This window comes from Phlebotomus papatasi, chromosome 1 (genome assembly GCF_024763615.1).
Source record: "Phlebotomus papatasi isolate M1 chromosome 1, Ppap_2.1, whole genome shotgun sequence".
NCBI lineage: Eukaryota > Metazoa > Arthropoda > Insecta > Diptera > Psychodidae > Phlebotomus > Phlebotomus papatasi.
This window is the reverse complement of record NC_077222.1, coordinates 103,796,686-103,814,608: the sequence shown is the minus strand read 5'-3', so window position 1 is coordinate 103,814,608 and position 17,923 is coordinate 103,796,686. Positions and strand designations below refer to the sequence as shown.

Here is a 17,923-nt window from a genome sequence, read left to right as displayed (position 1 = left end):
CGTAAGGTTTTTTTCGACCCGGAGGGAGTAATCATTTTGACAACTGCACTTAAAAATATAAATAAACACTTTTCGCTGGAAATATTGAATTACTTACCTTGTGATTGACAAATTGAACCAGGTTTCACCATAAAACTTTAATTAAGACATGTCGATCGTTTTCCCAATGGGGTTTGTAAGGAATAAGTCGGCGGTGGACGCCTTTAAAACGCTATTTAAAAAAACATTTTTTGCACTCTCTCTCGTACAGTTTATTGGTAAATCCCCTTAAGAACAATAAAAATGGAACATTAGCTTTTTCTCATTATACTCAAAAACTGATTTTTTTCACTTTGAAAGTTTTTCTTTTCTGATAAACCGTTTGTGCGCAAAATTTTTAATGATAGAGACCGCTTTTTAAAATTACCTTCAATCCTAGCATTTCTGCAATTTTTTTTCTCATTTACAAAATACTCTTTAACTATTATTGTTTTTTTTTCTGCAAATCGATGGGATAATTTTTTGTAATTTTAATGGTTTTTTTATCTGGTATATTTTTTACTAGTTTTTTTTAAATATTTTTTTTGGGGGATATTTTTAAAGGTTTTTTCTTTACACTGAAAGCTCAACATTTTTTTCTAAATTAATTTTTTTTAACTTTTTAAATCCGGAAACCGTAATTTTTATGATTTATCTTTCCTTATTGCAAAATTATTGATTTTTTTTACTTTATCCTTCCTTTCACAATTTTTGTTCCCATTTTTTTCATTGTCTCTCCGGAGACTGAACGCGTTTTTTTTCTTTAATCTCCTACGCTCTTAATTAGCTTTTTACTCGCTTGAAACTGCTAATCACAGCCATGTTTTTTTTTAATTTTTTACAAAGTGCCCTCACATCTTTTTTTTAAATTTTTCTTTTTAAAATATCCAAGTGATTTTCTTGTGTTTGTTTTTTGATGAAAATGAAAAGGCACTTTTTAAACTCTCTCACTAATTTTTCCTCAGCTAAATTCTTCACTTTAAAATTTTTCTTTTTTTGCAACTCAAACTGAGTGCTTTTCCTTGATGAAAAATTGAGTTTCACAGAAACTTTTTTTTATATAAATTGTCCTTTTTCTTGCCATTTTCTTTTCGGGGTGGCTAAGAGAAAGAATTTTCAGTTATTTTTTTTACAGTGAACTTTTTCCTAATTTAACGTTGAAAATTTTGGCGCTATGCGACTAGTTGAGCAACAATTATAATCTTCACAATAATATCCTTTTTGATAGGAAGAAAAATCTCCATTTTGACAATTAAAAGTCCGAGATATTTTTCTCTGTGTTTTCACTTGAAAAACTTCACTTCGAGAATCGCGATAGCCAGATTAAATACTGAATCTCTGAAGATGGGAATGATTGGAGCTTTTTCTTTCAATTTCTTCTCCCTCATCTTTGATTTTTTTTTATCCTGAGCCAGTCTTTTCTTTCCCAAATTAATTTTATTTTTTGTTTTTTTTTTTTTTTTTGTGATGAGGGGATATTTTTTTGCTCCTTGATCGTGACAAATGCTCAGTCTTTTTTTTTTTGTTTTTGAGAAAAAAAATAACTAAACACACGCAAAAGTCTTTTAGCGACTCGGTGTAGAGTGAAAGGGATAGCCATAGGCTGGCTTGAAGATGGCATTGAGATCCATTGTTGCCTCCAAAGTTCTCCAGGACCAAACAAAGATGCACTTGATCTTCTCAAAAACTTCACTGTCATAGACAGAACGAGCCGTATTGGTGAGATCGAAAGGTTCTTCGATGCACAGATGTTTCCATTGATGCTGATCATTCTTGGGACTTCGTTGCATCCGACAGTACTCAATGGATAAGCACGAAGCTGTTCTCACTGAGATAGCGTACTGAGAATAGCTAGAAATGCCAAAGAAAATACTCCTCACAACCTTGCTAACGTTGTTTAAAGCAAAACAAATTGAGGCGAATTGGGAACAGTTGCGGCGAAAATGGGAACAGTTCTGAATGAAGGGCAAATTACGGTTCTGTGGATGACTTGTGGTGATTTAGGAACAGTAGTGGAGGAACTAGGAACTGTTAGGAGAATTAAGAACAGTCGCGGGGAGTATAGGAACTGTTGTGGTACTATAGGTGGCTTTTTAAGGTAAATTGAGAACAGTTGCGCCGAAAATTGAAACAACCCCTTGAGAAAATGGAAAATTACAGTTCTATGGATGACTTGTGGTGATTTAGGAACAGTAGTGGAGGAAATAGGAACTGTTAGGTAAATTCAGAACAGTCGCCGGAGGGTATAGGAACTGTTAGGTTAAAACGGATGACTTTTAAGATGAATAGCGAACAATTGCAGCGAAAATGGAAACAATCCTCGATGAAAAGCAAATTACGGTTTTATGGTTTACTTGAGGCGAATTGAGAACAATCGCTGGGGGTATAGGAACTGTTGCGGTACAATAGACAGAAATTACTTTTAGGTAAATTGAGATCAGTCGCGGCGAAAATTGAAACAACCCCGGAGGAAATGGTAAATTATCGTTCTATGGATGATTCGTGGCGATGTAGGAACAGTAACAGGGGACATAGATACTATCACGTTAAAAAGGATGACTTTTAAGATAAATTGGGAACAGTTGCGCCGAAAATTGAAACAACGCCGGAGGAAATGGAAAATTACAGTTCTATGGATGACTTGTGGTGATTTAGGAACAATAATGGAAGAAATGGGAACTGTTAGGTGAATTAAGAACAGTCTCAGGGGGTATTGGAACTGTTATGGTAAACGGATGACTTTTAAGATGACTTGCGAACAATTGCGACGAAAATGGAAACAATCCTGGATGAAAGGCAAATTATGGTTTTATGGATTACTTTTGGAGAATTGAAAACAGTCGCAGGGTGTACAAGAACTGTTGCCGTACAATAGATGACTTTTAAAGTAAATTGAGAACAGTTGCGGCGAAAATTGAAACAATCTCAGAGGAAGTGGTAAATTATGGTCCTCTGGATGACTCGTGGCGATTTAGGAATAGTAACGGAGGATATAGGAACTATTACGGTAAAATGTATGACTTTTAAGATGAATTGGGAACAGTTACGACAAAAGTTGAAACAATCCCAGAGGAAGTTATTATTATTATGATTTTACGGATGAGTCGTGGCGATTAAAGAACAGTAGCGGAGGACGTATGAACTATTACAGTAAAACGGATGACTTTTAAGGTAATTGGGTACAGTTGCGGCGAAAATTGAAATATTCCCAGACGAAATGAAAAATTACAGTTCTATGAATGACCTTTGGCGATTTAGGAAAAGAGCAGAGAAAATAGGAACTATTACGGTAAAATGGATGACTTTTAAACTAAATTGAGAACAGTAGCGGCGAAACAGAAAACAGTCACGGGAGAAACAGGAACTATTACGATTCTAAGGATGACTTTTAAGATGAATTTAGAAGTTACTGATACAACTCACAAACAAAAGGCAAATTAAAATACTTTGGTAAACTTTTGTGGCGGCTTAGGAACGGTAATGGAGGCAATAAGAACTATTACGATACCATGGATGACTTTTTAAAGGTAAATTTAGATTAATTGGAAAGAACTATGGAAGAAATGAAGACAATCCTAGAGGAGATGACAAATTAAGGTACTATGGATGACTTTTGTACATTGCGAACAGTAGCGGAGGAAGTAGGAACTGTTACGATACCATGGATGATTGAAAATGGAAACAATGGTTCTCTGGATGACTCGTGGCAATTTAGGTACAGTAGCAAATTTATTTTAAAATGCTGTTAGTCTGTAACCTGCCATCAGAACAATATCTGTACCGATTTTAACAGCAACTGTTCTCAGGAGATGGATGGAAGCACTGAACATCCTGAAAACATCGTAGGCAATAAAACTGTGAAAATCAAGAGAAGTTCAGTGTTTCCGTTCATCTCCTGAGAACAGTTTCTGTATAAATGAGTACTAATTGAGGCGAAAATGGGAACAGTTGTGGCGAGTTTCGATTAATTGCGGTAATAAAATGAGAACAGTCGCTATGAAAAAATTAGGTACAATTGTGGTGAAAATGGGAACTGTCGAGGTGAAAGTGTTTACAACTGTGGCGAAAAAAGGAACAGTTGCGGGGAAAAATGGGAACAGTTGTGGTGGATTCTGATTCTTTTACGGAAAATTGATAACAGTTGCTGTGTAAATGGGTGATTTTATGGAGAAAATGGGAACTGTTAAGGTGAAAATGGTTATAATTGCGTTGAAAACAATTGTAGCGAAAATATAAAACATTTTCAAGGATAATGGGAACAGTTGCGGCGAAAATGGGAACATTTATGCCGAATAGGTGAAAAATGAATTTAGAATGGTAAACTAAAAATCGTTCCCTTGGTTTGTACTTTCTAAAAAAAAAATAGTTGCACGTTATTTAAAAAATCATTTTTATAGCACATCAGCAAGGTCATTCATTGAACTATCTTTTATCCTATAACTTATTGGATAATGCATAAAAATAACTGAAAAAGTGTATAAAATCCGAAATTGTGTGACCTGACCAATTTCATAAGCCTTGCAGCCTCACTTGAAATTTTTCTTGTGAAGCTTTCTCTAGAATAATTTATAGCAAAAAATTATAGCACAATTTCTAAAATATCTTCGAGAAATTCTTTTCATTTTTAACGCTTCTAAGATTTTTTCTAGTTGACTTTATAAATAAATTTTTGATTCTGAAACGTAAAATCTGTCAAATTGACCTTGCTATAATATCGTATTTTTGCTATAAAACTGTAAAAATTGATTCAAATTCTTGGAAATAAAATTATTGCGGCATAAAGAAGGTTATTAAAAAAAATGAATTACTGTCGAAAAGGTATTATTATCCTGAGAAGATAAGAACCATAAAAATCAACTTTTTATGGATATGCTATAAAAATATTATTCCGGATTTTATAGGAACCATTCTGTTTATTCTTGTTTATGGGATGTCTATATTATTTAAATTAGCCTAAAGAAGTGTAGAATAACTTCCTATAAAAAATTTGCCATAAAAATTCAAATTGTTGCACTGAAATTTCTGGTTAAATTTTATAAGAATTTGCAATTGATAAATAAAAATAAATAGTACTTACTCAAAATTGCTAAAGTACTCGAGAAATTGGAGAAAGAGTTCACCAAGAGATTGTTGATTCTGCGAATGGAACGGCTTAAGTTGTTCATTGATATTGATGGTACGAATGTCATTTGCAACGCCAAATTTCTCCGGATGCGTCTCATGCAGGCACGGCAGAATGATGGGATTGACGCCCACTTGAAGGAAATGTATCACCATCAGCACCAGCGAGTAGCTGGAGATTGTTGAGTTTTTGGCATTGTTGATACAGTGATACTGAGCCCATGCCTTAACCACCAGAGCCAGAGGCCGAACGCGCCAATCCACTGCGGACAGAAATGCAAAAAGATATTCCCTCTCAGCACTTTAGGCCACCTTAAAAGTTTATTATTTGCTTTTCTCATTAGATTCTTTAAGAGAGTGGAAGAGATTTTAATGCGTAAATTGACGATAATTTTTTGGCACATTTGCATTTTTCTTATGAAAATGTGAAGGACATTTATTTTGCAGTCGCGAAAATATTTCTGAAATCCATCTGTCCAAAAATGGTACAAACTACAATGTCTTCTTTATTTGGTCACAGAAGAGCTAATGAGGAAGTAAATAACTGTCTAAAGGCCATTCTCAGAAAGTTATAAACAATAATTAATTTGTTCTTATTAGGTTAGAAAGAAAAATTCAATGCTAATTGGATAAAGAGTCGGCATAAATGTTTACGGAGAATTTTAGGTGCAAATCTATTTTTATCTTGTTTAGAAAAAATCATAAAGCTACTTAAGCTAAAAAAAACGTGGAAGGAAAATTCGCAGACTGCTCAAAATCGCTTGAAAACGTATAGAATTTAGTTTCAATATGTTTGCTGCTTTGTAACTGAAATTTGTTGATAAATCCTCTAAAAACCGTTCTGAAATTGAATTCTGTGCAAAAGTGCAATTACCGGTTTATTACCGATTCATTACCGATTGGATCTGATGCAATCGGATAGGGAATTCCAAGACCTTTCATATAAATCCAATCTTGACCAAATCGGTCGAGAATTAAACGCTCTGGAGTAAAATATGTTTTAAAAATTAAAAAAATTATGCAGTGAAACTTATTTCGTATAAAAGCAGCGTATTCAGCGTACCCAATATTTCACGACCCTCTGGTTTTTTCAAATTTTCTTTTAAAAAAAATAATCGATTGTTACACACATGGGCATGAGGTTTTCTATGTTTCCCATACGTTTCTAGCGTGCCGAAAAAACTTTCGTGTTTATCAGGTGTTTTCTATTATTGTGGAATGAATTAGTTAAAATTACAAAGACAAAATAAAAGCCTACTTAATATTGAATAGGCAACCAAAAACCCCAAATAGGCAACCTACGTAGTTTTGGAGATATCCCGTGAAATGTGTTTGAAAACAGGGAAAATTTTACACTAAAACTGGTCGCACTTTTCAGAGCTAATGTCACCCCCCTGGTTACACACGTGGTGTTATTTCTTTATTCACTCAAAAACGCTATCGAGTTCATTCTCGTGATCTCTGAGAAACAGACGATCATTGAATCACGAGCCACGAGAGGCCAATCTTCAATTGCAAATTGATAAGAAAACGCGTCCCGTCATGTGCTCATTTATCAACAAAACCCCCAAAATCAATTAACAAGCCATATATTATTGTTTTTCTTACTGCATTTTTTTTAGCGCAGCATTTCTTTAATATTACGAAAAACTTAACGAAGATTTGACGAAAGAAAATTCATAAATATTTTTAAATCAGGAAAATTTCACAAATAATTAATTTTGTGAAGAATGCCAGAGCACATTTTGTTTCAAAGACGCCATTGATATCTTACCCGAGTGGAATAATCTGAGCCAAAGTAATACTATTAATCATTTAACAGTAAATGGGGAGGCACAAATTATTTTTTTTTAATAAATTTTCGACAGTGAGCAATAACATAATTTAGTAAAAAAACGTCTAAATAAAAAAAATAATAAAGGTAATTTAACTTACGAAAATATTACCCCAATTTTACTTTCATGGTACGATAGTATTGTTATGACGCGAAATTATCGCAGAACATCCCTAAGGACGTCACCTAAAGTTCCCTCAAGGAAAGGTATAGAAAAGGCAGCAATATAATCCATTTACACTTAACGCTAAAATTCATGCGAGCTACCCATATGCCAGCAATAGAGATGGAGGTGAAACAATAAGCAGAGTGAGGAGTAAACAACTCGCCTCCTCGAGCTCCTTTGGACTTGAAACCGAGCTATTACATTTGACAATGCGCCTAAACTCGATATATTGTTTTCCCCACCTTTCACTTTTCTCAACCTCTGATGTTGGAGCATTCTGTAGCTCAATAGCTGCCAGTCTTCCGTTCTTTCTGTGTACCTGTCTCCTTTTTTTTATACTTCGGAACCCCTCTTCATAGAACCTATCTCTACGATTCACGGGAAATTATTCGGGACCCATTTCGAGACCCTTCGGAGCATGGGACTGACAACCGTATCCCTGTATAAGAAATAATAATGGATGTACCGAACTCCCCTTGTGTTAAGGCCTAGTTCCTCTAGGGGACGTTGTGCCACCATTATTATTATTATTATTTCAAGACCCGCGAAAGCGTTCTTCCAAAGTGCTCGGGCCCATGGGCACTGAAATAGAGCCTCCTCCTACGTAAGGTAGCTCCATCACGTCTTCGCCGATTCGCCTGCTGCAACCAGGGGGTGGATTATGTAAAAATCGTGAACGTTTACTGGTGAAACGTTCACAAGTGAACGATTCACCGCTCGCGTTCACAACTGCTAGAAAAGTGATTATGAATGAGTGAGTGAATCAGTTGCGGTGAAAAACTGCTAGAGTGAATTCGAAGACGTCAAAAGTCATTGTTTTGTTCAGTGGTCATGAAGTTTTTCACAAATTTTCTAAGTTTTCCGCGATATTTTAGCAAAACTGGAGTGAAATTGGTGTTAAAATAATACAGATGCTGCTCTCGGGTTTGTACACACTTTGTATTATTTTAATACCAATTTCACTCCAGTTTTGCTAAAATATCGCGGAAAACTTAGAAAATTTGTGAAAAACTTCATGACCACTGAACAAAAACAATAACTTTTGACGTCTTCGAATTCACTCTAGCATAGCACTCTAGCGAATTCACTCTAAGAAATGCAGATACGACAGAGGTAGACGCAACCGACGAGCTAAAGATCGCTAAAGGTCACCATTTTTGGAAGCGTGTGACAGACTGACACTCGAGTGAGCCGTGAGCGACATAGTCATCTACCACGTCTGGACGGTCTGGATTCTAGACACACGGCAGTGTCCTGTAGCCGCCCAGACCGCTTGATGTTGTCAAAGTAGATTCCCCTGTATAATAGATTTCTTCATTGGCAAGGAAATCCCTACAACAGGTTCGCGACCAATGAAGGCGGTCCTTGCTCCCTCTACTGCGAGGCGGACCGTTTCTTCATTTCCCCGCTATACCCCTATGTCCAGGTACCCAATGTAGACCGACGTCACATTTCCGTGAGGCCGCTATCAACATTTTCCTGGGGATACTGCAACGGTAGGTTCAGTAACTATGAATTCGGTTTTCGCCCCTACCACCGTAAGGCGGTCTGCTTTCTCTTTCTTCGTTATACCTGGTATCAGTGCCCTGGTACCCCATGAAGAATGACCTCGCAGTTGTGCGAGATCATGAAAGGGAGTTGTTTCCTGAGATGGGATAGAACTCCGATCAGGATTGCTGTTACCTCTGCCTGAAATACCGAGGTATTTCGGCCAAGAGGCACCATGTTGTATGTGAATATATGTGTATGTGTATGATCGATGTGCCTTGCACTCAATCAATAAATAAATAAGTATTACACCGACCGTCACTGGATAAAGTTGTTTCATTAAAGTGCGATCCCGACGATCGATCCACTAAGTCTGAGTCCTAGACAGTGGTATCCGGCGCCAGAGGTTCGATGATCTGCCCGCGCGTTCTCTCCATTCGCCCTCGAGCTTTCCTCTAAGGCAATCTTTCCTCTAACTGAAAATCATCCCTCATTAGAAGATCACTCGTAGATTACAAGCTTCGATGAAACGCTTACGAAATCCTTACGATGTTGAACCAATTCAGACGTGAGTTACTATACTGTCATAGTAACGTAAGATTCACGTCAGTAGACTTACCTTCAGTTCTGTTCAATTCAGTTTACTTACCTTGATTGAAAGTAACTTTTTCAACAACACTCAGAATCGAACCCAGTTCAATCCGAATCCGAGTACTTCACACTTCCCGGAAAAGCTTTAAATTGTCAGTTATCACACAAAAAGAGAAAAATTACTTACTATTTGAGTACCAGTACAACAGATGAGTGTTGCGGATGCCAACACAATTGTTGTAGTTCAGGTCCACTTCAATATGATTCTCCACATCTCGGAAGCGCAAGATTGGCACTTTGGCCTCAATCAGATGGAACATTTCATATTTTTCTGCCACAGAAAAAGAAAAAAAAACAATCAAGAAGTTTTCTTCTTTCTTCAGAAAGAAAGGGGTAAAAAAAAGCTTACTGTTCAGTGCCAAAAAATTCTGAAGTTCTGTCAAATTGACAATGGCCTCTATCCTCGGCTCTAGCTCTGTCCTGTATTTTGACAGTAAGCACATGTCCACATCCGAAGTGTCCGCCCCAAAGCCCGTCATCGTCGATCCCACTAGATACAGCCCAAAACGTGGATACTGACTTCTAATGTAGACAAAGAGACTCTTCCACAAGTTCATCTTCTTCACGTACGTCTCCTCCGTCTGTTGCACCCCCATAAACCTATTCCAAACCATCTGTGACAGATCATCCCACTGCCCACCGGTCAGCAGTTGCTTCGGCACCTTCTTGGTCATCACCAGATGCGCCCTGGCTATAAAATGATCCGGAGGCGTTTCTACAATTTGACGCTTTAGCTTCCTGGACGGAAATCCCGTAATCCCTCCCCGCCTCGGTTCATTGGAAGGAGATCCCGCTATGCTCCCAAATCTCTTCCTCAGATACCCATCCATCTCATGATTGATCAGAGTGGGTTCTGAGTACAGCATCCCGTAGGAGCTTCTAGGACTGATGTAGGGCAGGAGTTCGTAGCTGAAGGCACTTCCGGGCGCCAATTGATCCTCTGAGGCTGTGTGGCTACTGCTGAGGGAACTCTGACTACTGGCTACCAACTGTTGATGCTGCTGAGGTGTCAGAAGTTCCCCCAGCTGGTAGCTTGAGGAGGAGAGATCGAAGAAGTAGTCACAGGAAGTGACGTAGGGCTGTTGCTGATGCTGCTGCTGTTGCATATTACTCGAATGGGAAGAATCTGATTCGTAGCCATTCGTGTAGTGACTTCGATTGCCGATGGACAACTGGAATTGTTTGTTTTGGGAGGGATACTAAACTATCTGGGACAAGCTATCGATAAAATTGATTTTCTCTGTGCGCAGATTCATTACCGATTCATAACCGATTGGAACCGGTTCAGATGTTTGAGGGATTCCAAGACCTTTCAAACGACACCAAACTTGCTCCATTCGGTTGAGAAATACGACCTCTAGAGCCCTTTGAACATTTGACCTTGAAAAATCGTTATTAAAAGCAATTCAAGGTAATTTTTATAGTGAGAATTTTACGAACTTTAGTAGTTCAATGTTAATTGTAATTATGTACAGAGAAATCGTCAATCAGAGCAAATGACACTCAAATCATCCAGTTTTTTCTCAGTGGAGATAGGAAAAATTCCTGCCTCCACCCAGAATCGAACTAGAGACCTCTCGTTAACTAGACGAGTGCTCTACCAACTGAGCTATAGAGGCCACATACCACAATATTTTTATATATTGACAAAAACTTGGCCAAGGTAACTTCCATGCGGGGTAATATACTCTTTCATTAATCTTTAACCTCCCTGACGCGAGCTATAAAAGGTCAAAGTTGAAAAATGAAAATTGACCGGCCTATATCTCTGGTTCCAATTAACATTTTGACCTAAATTTTGGTTTTTTGGTTTCGTCTCGATGACCACTTTCAGATGAAGGTTCAGAAAGTCACCACTGATGGCGCTGCGATAGCGTCAAAATTCAAACTCATTTTCGAGTGTTGTAGTCAAGGCTGTTAAGTTTACAAAAAGTGACGTGTCTTCTCTGTGGTTACAATAGAACCGGAGATATGAGTGATCAAAGTTCACGATATTCAAACCGCCATATCACCGGTCCTATTCGACCGAATTTAACGCGTAAGGCCGCAAGTGAAGTCTCACATAGCGCTACAACTTTCTAGAACATTTGAACTTCGTATGACCTACGCTACGGGTACCAGAGTCGAAAAACCAATTTTCATAACACATAACCTCAATTAACCTGACAACCACTTAAGGGCATCTAGGGCACAAGGAGCAATTAAAAAAAATATATGCATTTTTAAAGAAAATTTCCCCTATCATTGTAGGAAATAACGTCAAATTTTGCGTTATTTGTCCTATATCCGTCTGTACGTCCTGAATCATTGCCAATTACGTTTTTTGAATAATTTCTAAAAACGTTTTTTTTTCAAGGTGAAAGGTTAAAAAAGGCTTTAAGGAGCGCATTTATCAATCAAATAGGTTCATGTTTGGCCTCGTTGGAAAGGTTTTGAAATTCTTGACAAACTTGAGACAAATTCAATCGGTTATAAACCAGTAATAAACCTTCATGATAACTAATTTTAATCAGAAATTCAATTATGTCATCCTTAAGATTTTGGGGCAATGTTTTAAGTAATTTAGATATCACTCCCGATTATGACCGGATAAGAAATAATTGTTAAAAAATAAATTGTATTACTCGTTAAATATATTTTAGGCAATATTTTGAGTGATTTATAAATCGGTTATAAACCGGTAATGAACTAGTTATGCGCCGATAAACAATTTTCGCCTAAAAATCAATTGTATTACTCTTTAAATTACTTTAGACAATATATTGAGTGATTTATAAATCGGTTTAAATCGGTTGTGAACCGGTTATGATCCGATAAGTAATTTTTTTTACTCTTAAAACTATTTTGGGGGATCTTTTGAGTAATGGCCTCTACACATTGGGAGCAATTTTTGTCAAAAATTGCTTTTTTGAAGGAAATTCCCTGCAGCGTTGTAGGAGGAAACGTCAAATTTCTGTCAAAAACGCAATTTTTGACGAAAATTGCTCCCAATGTGTAGACGCCTTAATTTATGAAATAAATGTCCCTGGAAATAATTAAAAATCCGTGGAAAAAATACAGGATTAATTCCGCGGAATTTTCTTTCAATTATTCCCATTCTGTTTTCCTTTTTGCTGCGGAGGGTCCTAAAATGTTTTACCGGTTACTTAGGGTCATTGACGGGGTTTTAAATCGGTAATGAATCGGCAAACTACCAGACTAGGGGAAAGTGACCATGCTTGATACGATCCAAGCTTGATAATAACTATTTTTTTCCTATGTTAATCAATAGTTATGACTCATCGCAATATATTTCAATAGCTGGTACTAAGCCTCACATTTCCTAAAAAAATTAGGATACTAGCTCCTTTTTCCTAGTTTCAGGAAGCAAAAATCAAAAATAGGCCCAAAACTGTAATTTCGATACATGATATTTCATAAATATTTCTTAATTAATGTCGCTGTTCACGAAAACTACTATCATAGGCACATAGAGGGGTCATCAGTACTAATATTTATGTAAAAATATTTTTACTTGATGGACACTGTTTTTGTGGGTGGTAACAAATTCATAAATTCTACTTGTGTCCATCCTATATTTTAAGAAGGGTCCATGAATGATAATATTAATGTGGCAACTATATCATTAGATGTGATTATTTCATAATTACACATATTGCAATCCGCCAATTTTACCGACAATTGACCTAATCTTCAACCCTGTTGCCTGAATTTTAAGGTTGCAGAATGACATTTTCATGGACTCAAAGTGAAAAAATGGTTTTCGCTAGCGCCCTAATGTTATAAAAACATGGCTTAGAAAAATTAGATAAAAGTAATTTTAAAACTAATAACCAGTCTTACAAACGATTTAAGCAGATAGATTAGAGTTCCGTCTAAATAGTGATGTGCAATTTTTTGTATCCGGTGAATTTTTTGCAGTGAAAATGGGCCTCCGAATTGTCGAATCAATTATTATACAGGAAGGCCCCGGACCCAACTTGTAAAAAATCGCCACTGAATTTCCATTTTCTTCTTGAGGAAAATCTAAGGATTTCCAGGAACTATTTGAGGTTGGATTATGAACCTAATAAGTGAGACATTTTTTTGTCATAGTGCAAGAATCGCTTCGGTTTGTCTGTTAATCAGAAAATAATCACAAATCTTGGACATTATTTTACAGTATCAAGCATGGTCACTTTCCCCTACCCGTAAAACTTGCTACAAATGTCAAGAGAAAAAGCATTTTTTGCTTTCAAATTTTTTTTACGTTAGGGTAAAACAAAATTTATTTTTAAGAACAAATTATGAATTATTTATTAATTAATTTTTTATCATTAACATATTTTTCTCTTATTTTTAAATTATTTTATCTAAATCTTTTCCTTTAAATGTTTTCATTCAAAATTGAATTCTTTATTTTTCACGCTGTTTTAATCTTTTTTTTATTTGACTTGCTGAATCGGTTCGAAACGGTTATGAATCGGTATATACGATAAACTTTACCTATTTTTATTATTATTATTTTCTTATATATTTTTTCAATCAATTCAAGATCTATATTTTTTTTTAAAAATTTATTTATCTTTATGTATATTTTTATTTATTTTTTTATTTTTATCATTATTTTTTCACATTTATTTTTATTTATTTATATTTTAATATTTTTGAACTGGGCGTAATAAAGTAATTTTAAAAGCAAATTTAAGGAAAGAAATATTTTCTTCAAAATCGAATTTTGTAGCAAAATTTTGAAGAAAAATAAATCGGTAAACACGATAAATTTTATCTATTTTTATTATTACTATTTTATTATATTTTTTCAGTCAGTTCAAACTCTATAATTTTTTCTTTTAATTTATTAATCTTTATTCATTTTTTATTTATTCTTTATGTTTATCTTTATTTATTTATTTATTTTTATTTTATTTATTTTTTTATCTTATTTGAACTGTGCGTAATAAAATAATTTAAAAAAGCAAATTTCAGGAAAGAAATATTTTCTTCAAAATCGAATTTTGTACCAAAATTATGAAGAAAAATGAAATTGGTAAATACGATGAATTTTATCTATTTTTATTATTATCATTTTATTATATTTTTCAGTCAATTCAAGCTCTATACTTTTTTAAATTTATTTATCTTTCTATTTATATTATTTTTTTTTAAGTTTCTCTTTTTATTTTTTCATATTTATTTTTATTTTATTTATCTTTTAATTTATTTGAACTCTGCGTAATGAAGTAATTTTAAAAGCAAATTTAAGGAAAGAATACTTTCTTCAAAATCGAATTTTGCACCAAAATTTTGAAGAAAAATGAATCATTAAACACGATAAATTTTATCTATTTTTATTATTATTATTTTATTATATTTTTTTCACTCAATTTAAGCACAATAAATTTTTCTTTAAATTTTTTTTATCTTTATTCATATTTTTATTTATTTTATTTTTTTATTTATTTGAACAGTGCATAATGAAATAATTTTAAAAAGCAAATTTCAGGAATATTTTCTTCAAAATCGAATTTTGTATCCAAATTTTGAAGAAAAATGAATCGTGTTTAAATTTTATCTATTTTTATTGTTATTATTATACTAAATTTTTTCAGTCAATTCAAGCTTTATACATTTTTTTAAAATTAATTCATCGATATATTTATATTTATTTTTTATGTATATCTTTATTTATTTATATTTTATTATTTTTTAATTTATTTGAGCTGTGCGTAATGAAATAATTTAAAAAAAAAATGAGGAAAGAAATATTTTCTTCAAAATCAAATTTTGAAGGAAAGTTTTGAGGAAAAATTTTCAATATGTAGCAGGCTTTAACAATTTTAATTTTCAAATGTTTCCAGAGATTTTTTTGCAAAATGGATCAAAATTAATTAAAATTGAACTCACCTGTGAATCTGAGGACATGGTCATCAGCTGATTGAGTTCTAGCTGACTGGCCAGGATGGGCGAATTGAGGACATTGGGGGTCATTGCTGGGGGGCTCTCTGACTTGAGACTCGGCGTAGGAGACCGACTGTTGGCCGGTGGCTCCGTGTACATGAAATTCCCGGAACTCTTTTGATTGGGCGTCCTTGAGTAATCCCTGCCACTCCATTGATGCTTCTGGTAGCCACAAGTGCACGCTCCCCATCCGCTGCAGTGCCACTTGTGATCCACCGAGGCCCTGCCTGCATTCCTGCCATCTCCCTGGTACAGATACTGCCCCGTCCGGGAGCTGTGATGATTGTTCTGATGATGGTGGGAGTTGTGGTGGAAGTGGTTGCGATTGTAGTGCGGATGGTGGAATTTTGAGGGGTGCATCTGGTCGTCGTTGGTGCACTGACCATCGGGCCCAGTGTTCCCCGTTGGATGCCCAGGAGATGTCAGTTGCGCTTGCCCTGCGTACTGACTGGCTCTTTTGTTATTTCCGCCAACTGTGATCTCAATCACGGGCGAAAGGTCACCCTGTGGCTGGTAGGAGCGTCTGTCTGAGACATTTGGGAAGAGCATTTGATTGATTTTGTTGTTATTCTGATACTGAATCCTCCTCTTATTCCCACCCGTGGACACATTCTGACCACCAGATGCATTCCTCCGCTTAACATTTGTGTTAGCTGGGCGATTGTACTTCTTCTGACCCTGCTGATCATTCTGGGATTCCACCATGATCTCATTCCGGGATGAATACATATTTCTTCTTGATTTTCTTGCCAATTGAATCAACAATTACACTTCACAGTCTCACTTCACTCTTCTTTTTTCTTTCTGAGGGACAACACAACACACTTAACACACTCTTCGCCAACTCCCAAAGATCCTCCGGAACTCATCCACTGTGCTGGATCATTACTTTTCTTCTTCTTCAGTCACTTCACTTTTTTTTTCACTTAAAAAAACAAATTACCTGCACTTGAAACACCTTCCGGATGAGTTACCTGCTGGATGACCAATCTTGGGCTAGCACTCTTCTGCACGACATCTGAATCTGCAAGAGAAGAGAGACAAGTGTTCAGCTGGACAGACGCTCCCAAAAGCTAAAAACAAACGGTAAAGATGCCCCAGAAAAAAGCCCAAAAAACTGTTATCTCACCCAGTAGACTTGGCTATTATGTAAAAGCCTGTCTTTTATCTCTGATAAGCAATCATTTTTGCAGTACAATGCCTCAGAAAATCAGGCTGTTTGCCGCCAAAAATTCATCTCAAAAGCCAATCCACCGAAGGTCTTCTGAGAGGGTGCAACTCCCTCGGCAAACCTTCCGGAAAAATCGATTTTTCACCCAGAAACGCCCTTTTATCCCCAAGAAAAACCACTGGATTTTCCTCTCAACTTACCATGGATGATTTTTCCACATTTCCATTTGGCGGAACACCTCTCTGTATGGTACAATTTTCAAAAGAAAAACTACAATATGCAGATATGACCAAAAATTCACATGCTACCGGCTGTCAAGCAGTGTTGCCAACCACTTCGATGACAGTTCCTCCTGAGATGCTCAAATCTCCCAAAAATCTCCTAAATTTTAGACGTTTGAATTTGAATAATCCATCGGGAGTTCCGGGAGTATTGCCTTGTCAAGAATATGTATTGCGTGCGTATATCCTTAATAAGGTAAAGTATCCTCTATTCGACCGCCTCTCTATTCGACCACCCTAGATTCCTCAGGTCGACCAGGTGAAATATTTATTCAAATTATTTAGGGGAAGGTTTTGCAGCTTCGTAACGTCGTAGGTTCGTAAATGTTGATTTTTTTTTCAAGTTACTAAATAAATATCATCCATGGTCATATATTCTTATGGCTAATCCCACATCTCACATTTCCGGACAACCTTGGGAGCCTAGGCCTTTTTTCCTGGGTTCTAGAAGCAAAAATAAAAAATGGGCCTAAAATCGCAATTCTGATGTGTATTATTTTATGCATTTTTTCACGCTTCCAGAGTCTTTTCGAAGAAAAACAACATTCCAAGTTATAGAAGGTTTATCAGGGTTAATATTTACCGTGAAAATCTTTCGCTAGAAGGGGGTGGAATTGTAGGCGATGAAAAGTTCACAAAGATTGCCTACAGTGCAGGTTCGTAAAAATATCAGTCAAAATCATTGACTACCAACTCTGTGAATTCCAGACTGTTTTGGGACACACTGTGCACGACGCTTTGGATATTTTGACCCATTCAGAGATTTCACTGAACAAGTTGACAAGAAAATTGTGATATTACAACGATTACAACATTTTTCAAGAAAATCTCGAAGAAAAACACGCACTTCCACAGCAAAGTGAGACTTCATCAGATGTTTGTTTCGCTTCTGTCAAATCGAACATTAAGCCTAAATCTGCTTATGGTATGTGTGATTCTTTCATTGCCCATGCGGTGCGTTTAGAGAATTTTTCATTCGATTTGCTTTGTTTTCAAGCGGAGTTTTCCTCATTTAACTTTAAATTAATCACTGGTAATTCTAAGAATCACTGATGTTCAAAAAATGTTCTGTAAGACAGATTCGAAGTATTAAGAAATTACGAGGATTACAATAGGTGTGATTGCTTCTTTCTGATTTGTGCAGTGATGAAACTAGACTGTTTAAGGTAGATGTGATTCTTTTGTTGCCACTTCGATGTATTTCGAGTATTTTTCATAAAATTTTCCTTGTTTTAAAGTGAAACTTTCCACAT

At 35.8% G+C, this 17,923-nt stretch overlaps 1 protein-coding gene and 1 non-coding gene across 2 annotated transcripts; both read right to left on the bottom strand.

Annotated features, from left to right (window-relative positions):
• Window positions 1-226: 226 nt before the first annotated feature.
• On the bottom strand, window positions 227-16,743 carry LOC129799317 (poly(A) RNA polymerase GLD2-like). The gene is made up of 6 exons (XM_055843118.1): window positions 16,590-16,743; window positions 15,165-16,242; window positions 9,628-10,450; window positions 9,406-9,549; window positions 5,096-5,402; window positions 227-1,869 (listed from the first exon to the last, which is right to left on the bottom strand). The coding sequence occupies exons 2-6, from the start codon at window positions 15,945-15,947 to the stop codon at window positions 1,584-1,586; spliced, it is 2,343 nt and encodes a 780-aa protein (XP_055699093.1). The 5' UTR covers window positions 15,948-16,242; window positions 16,590-16,743; the 3' UTR covers window positions 227-1,583.
• Window positions 10,825-10,897, bottom strand: Trnat-agu (transfer RNA threonine (anticodon AGU)). The gene has a single exon. It is a non-coding gene; the product is annotated as a tRNA-Thr (tRNA).
• Window positions 16,744-17,923: the final 1,180 nt, after the last annotated feature.

Excerpts from the sequence above, each read along its gene's own strand:
- LOC129799317 (XM_055843118.1), bottom strand. The coding sequence starts at position 15,947 with ATGTATTCATCCCGGAATGAGATCATGGTGGAATCCCAGAATGATCAG. Across the intron at positions 5,403-9,405 it reads GTTGTACTGGTACTCAAATA|TGGATTGGCGCGTTCGGCCT; the intron begins GTAAGTAATTTT and ends TTCTGTCCGCAG. Across the intron at positions 1,870-5,095 it reads GAGTACTTTAGCAATTTTGA|CTATTCTCAGTACGCTATCT; the intron begins GTAAGTACTATT and ends TGGCATTTCTAG.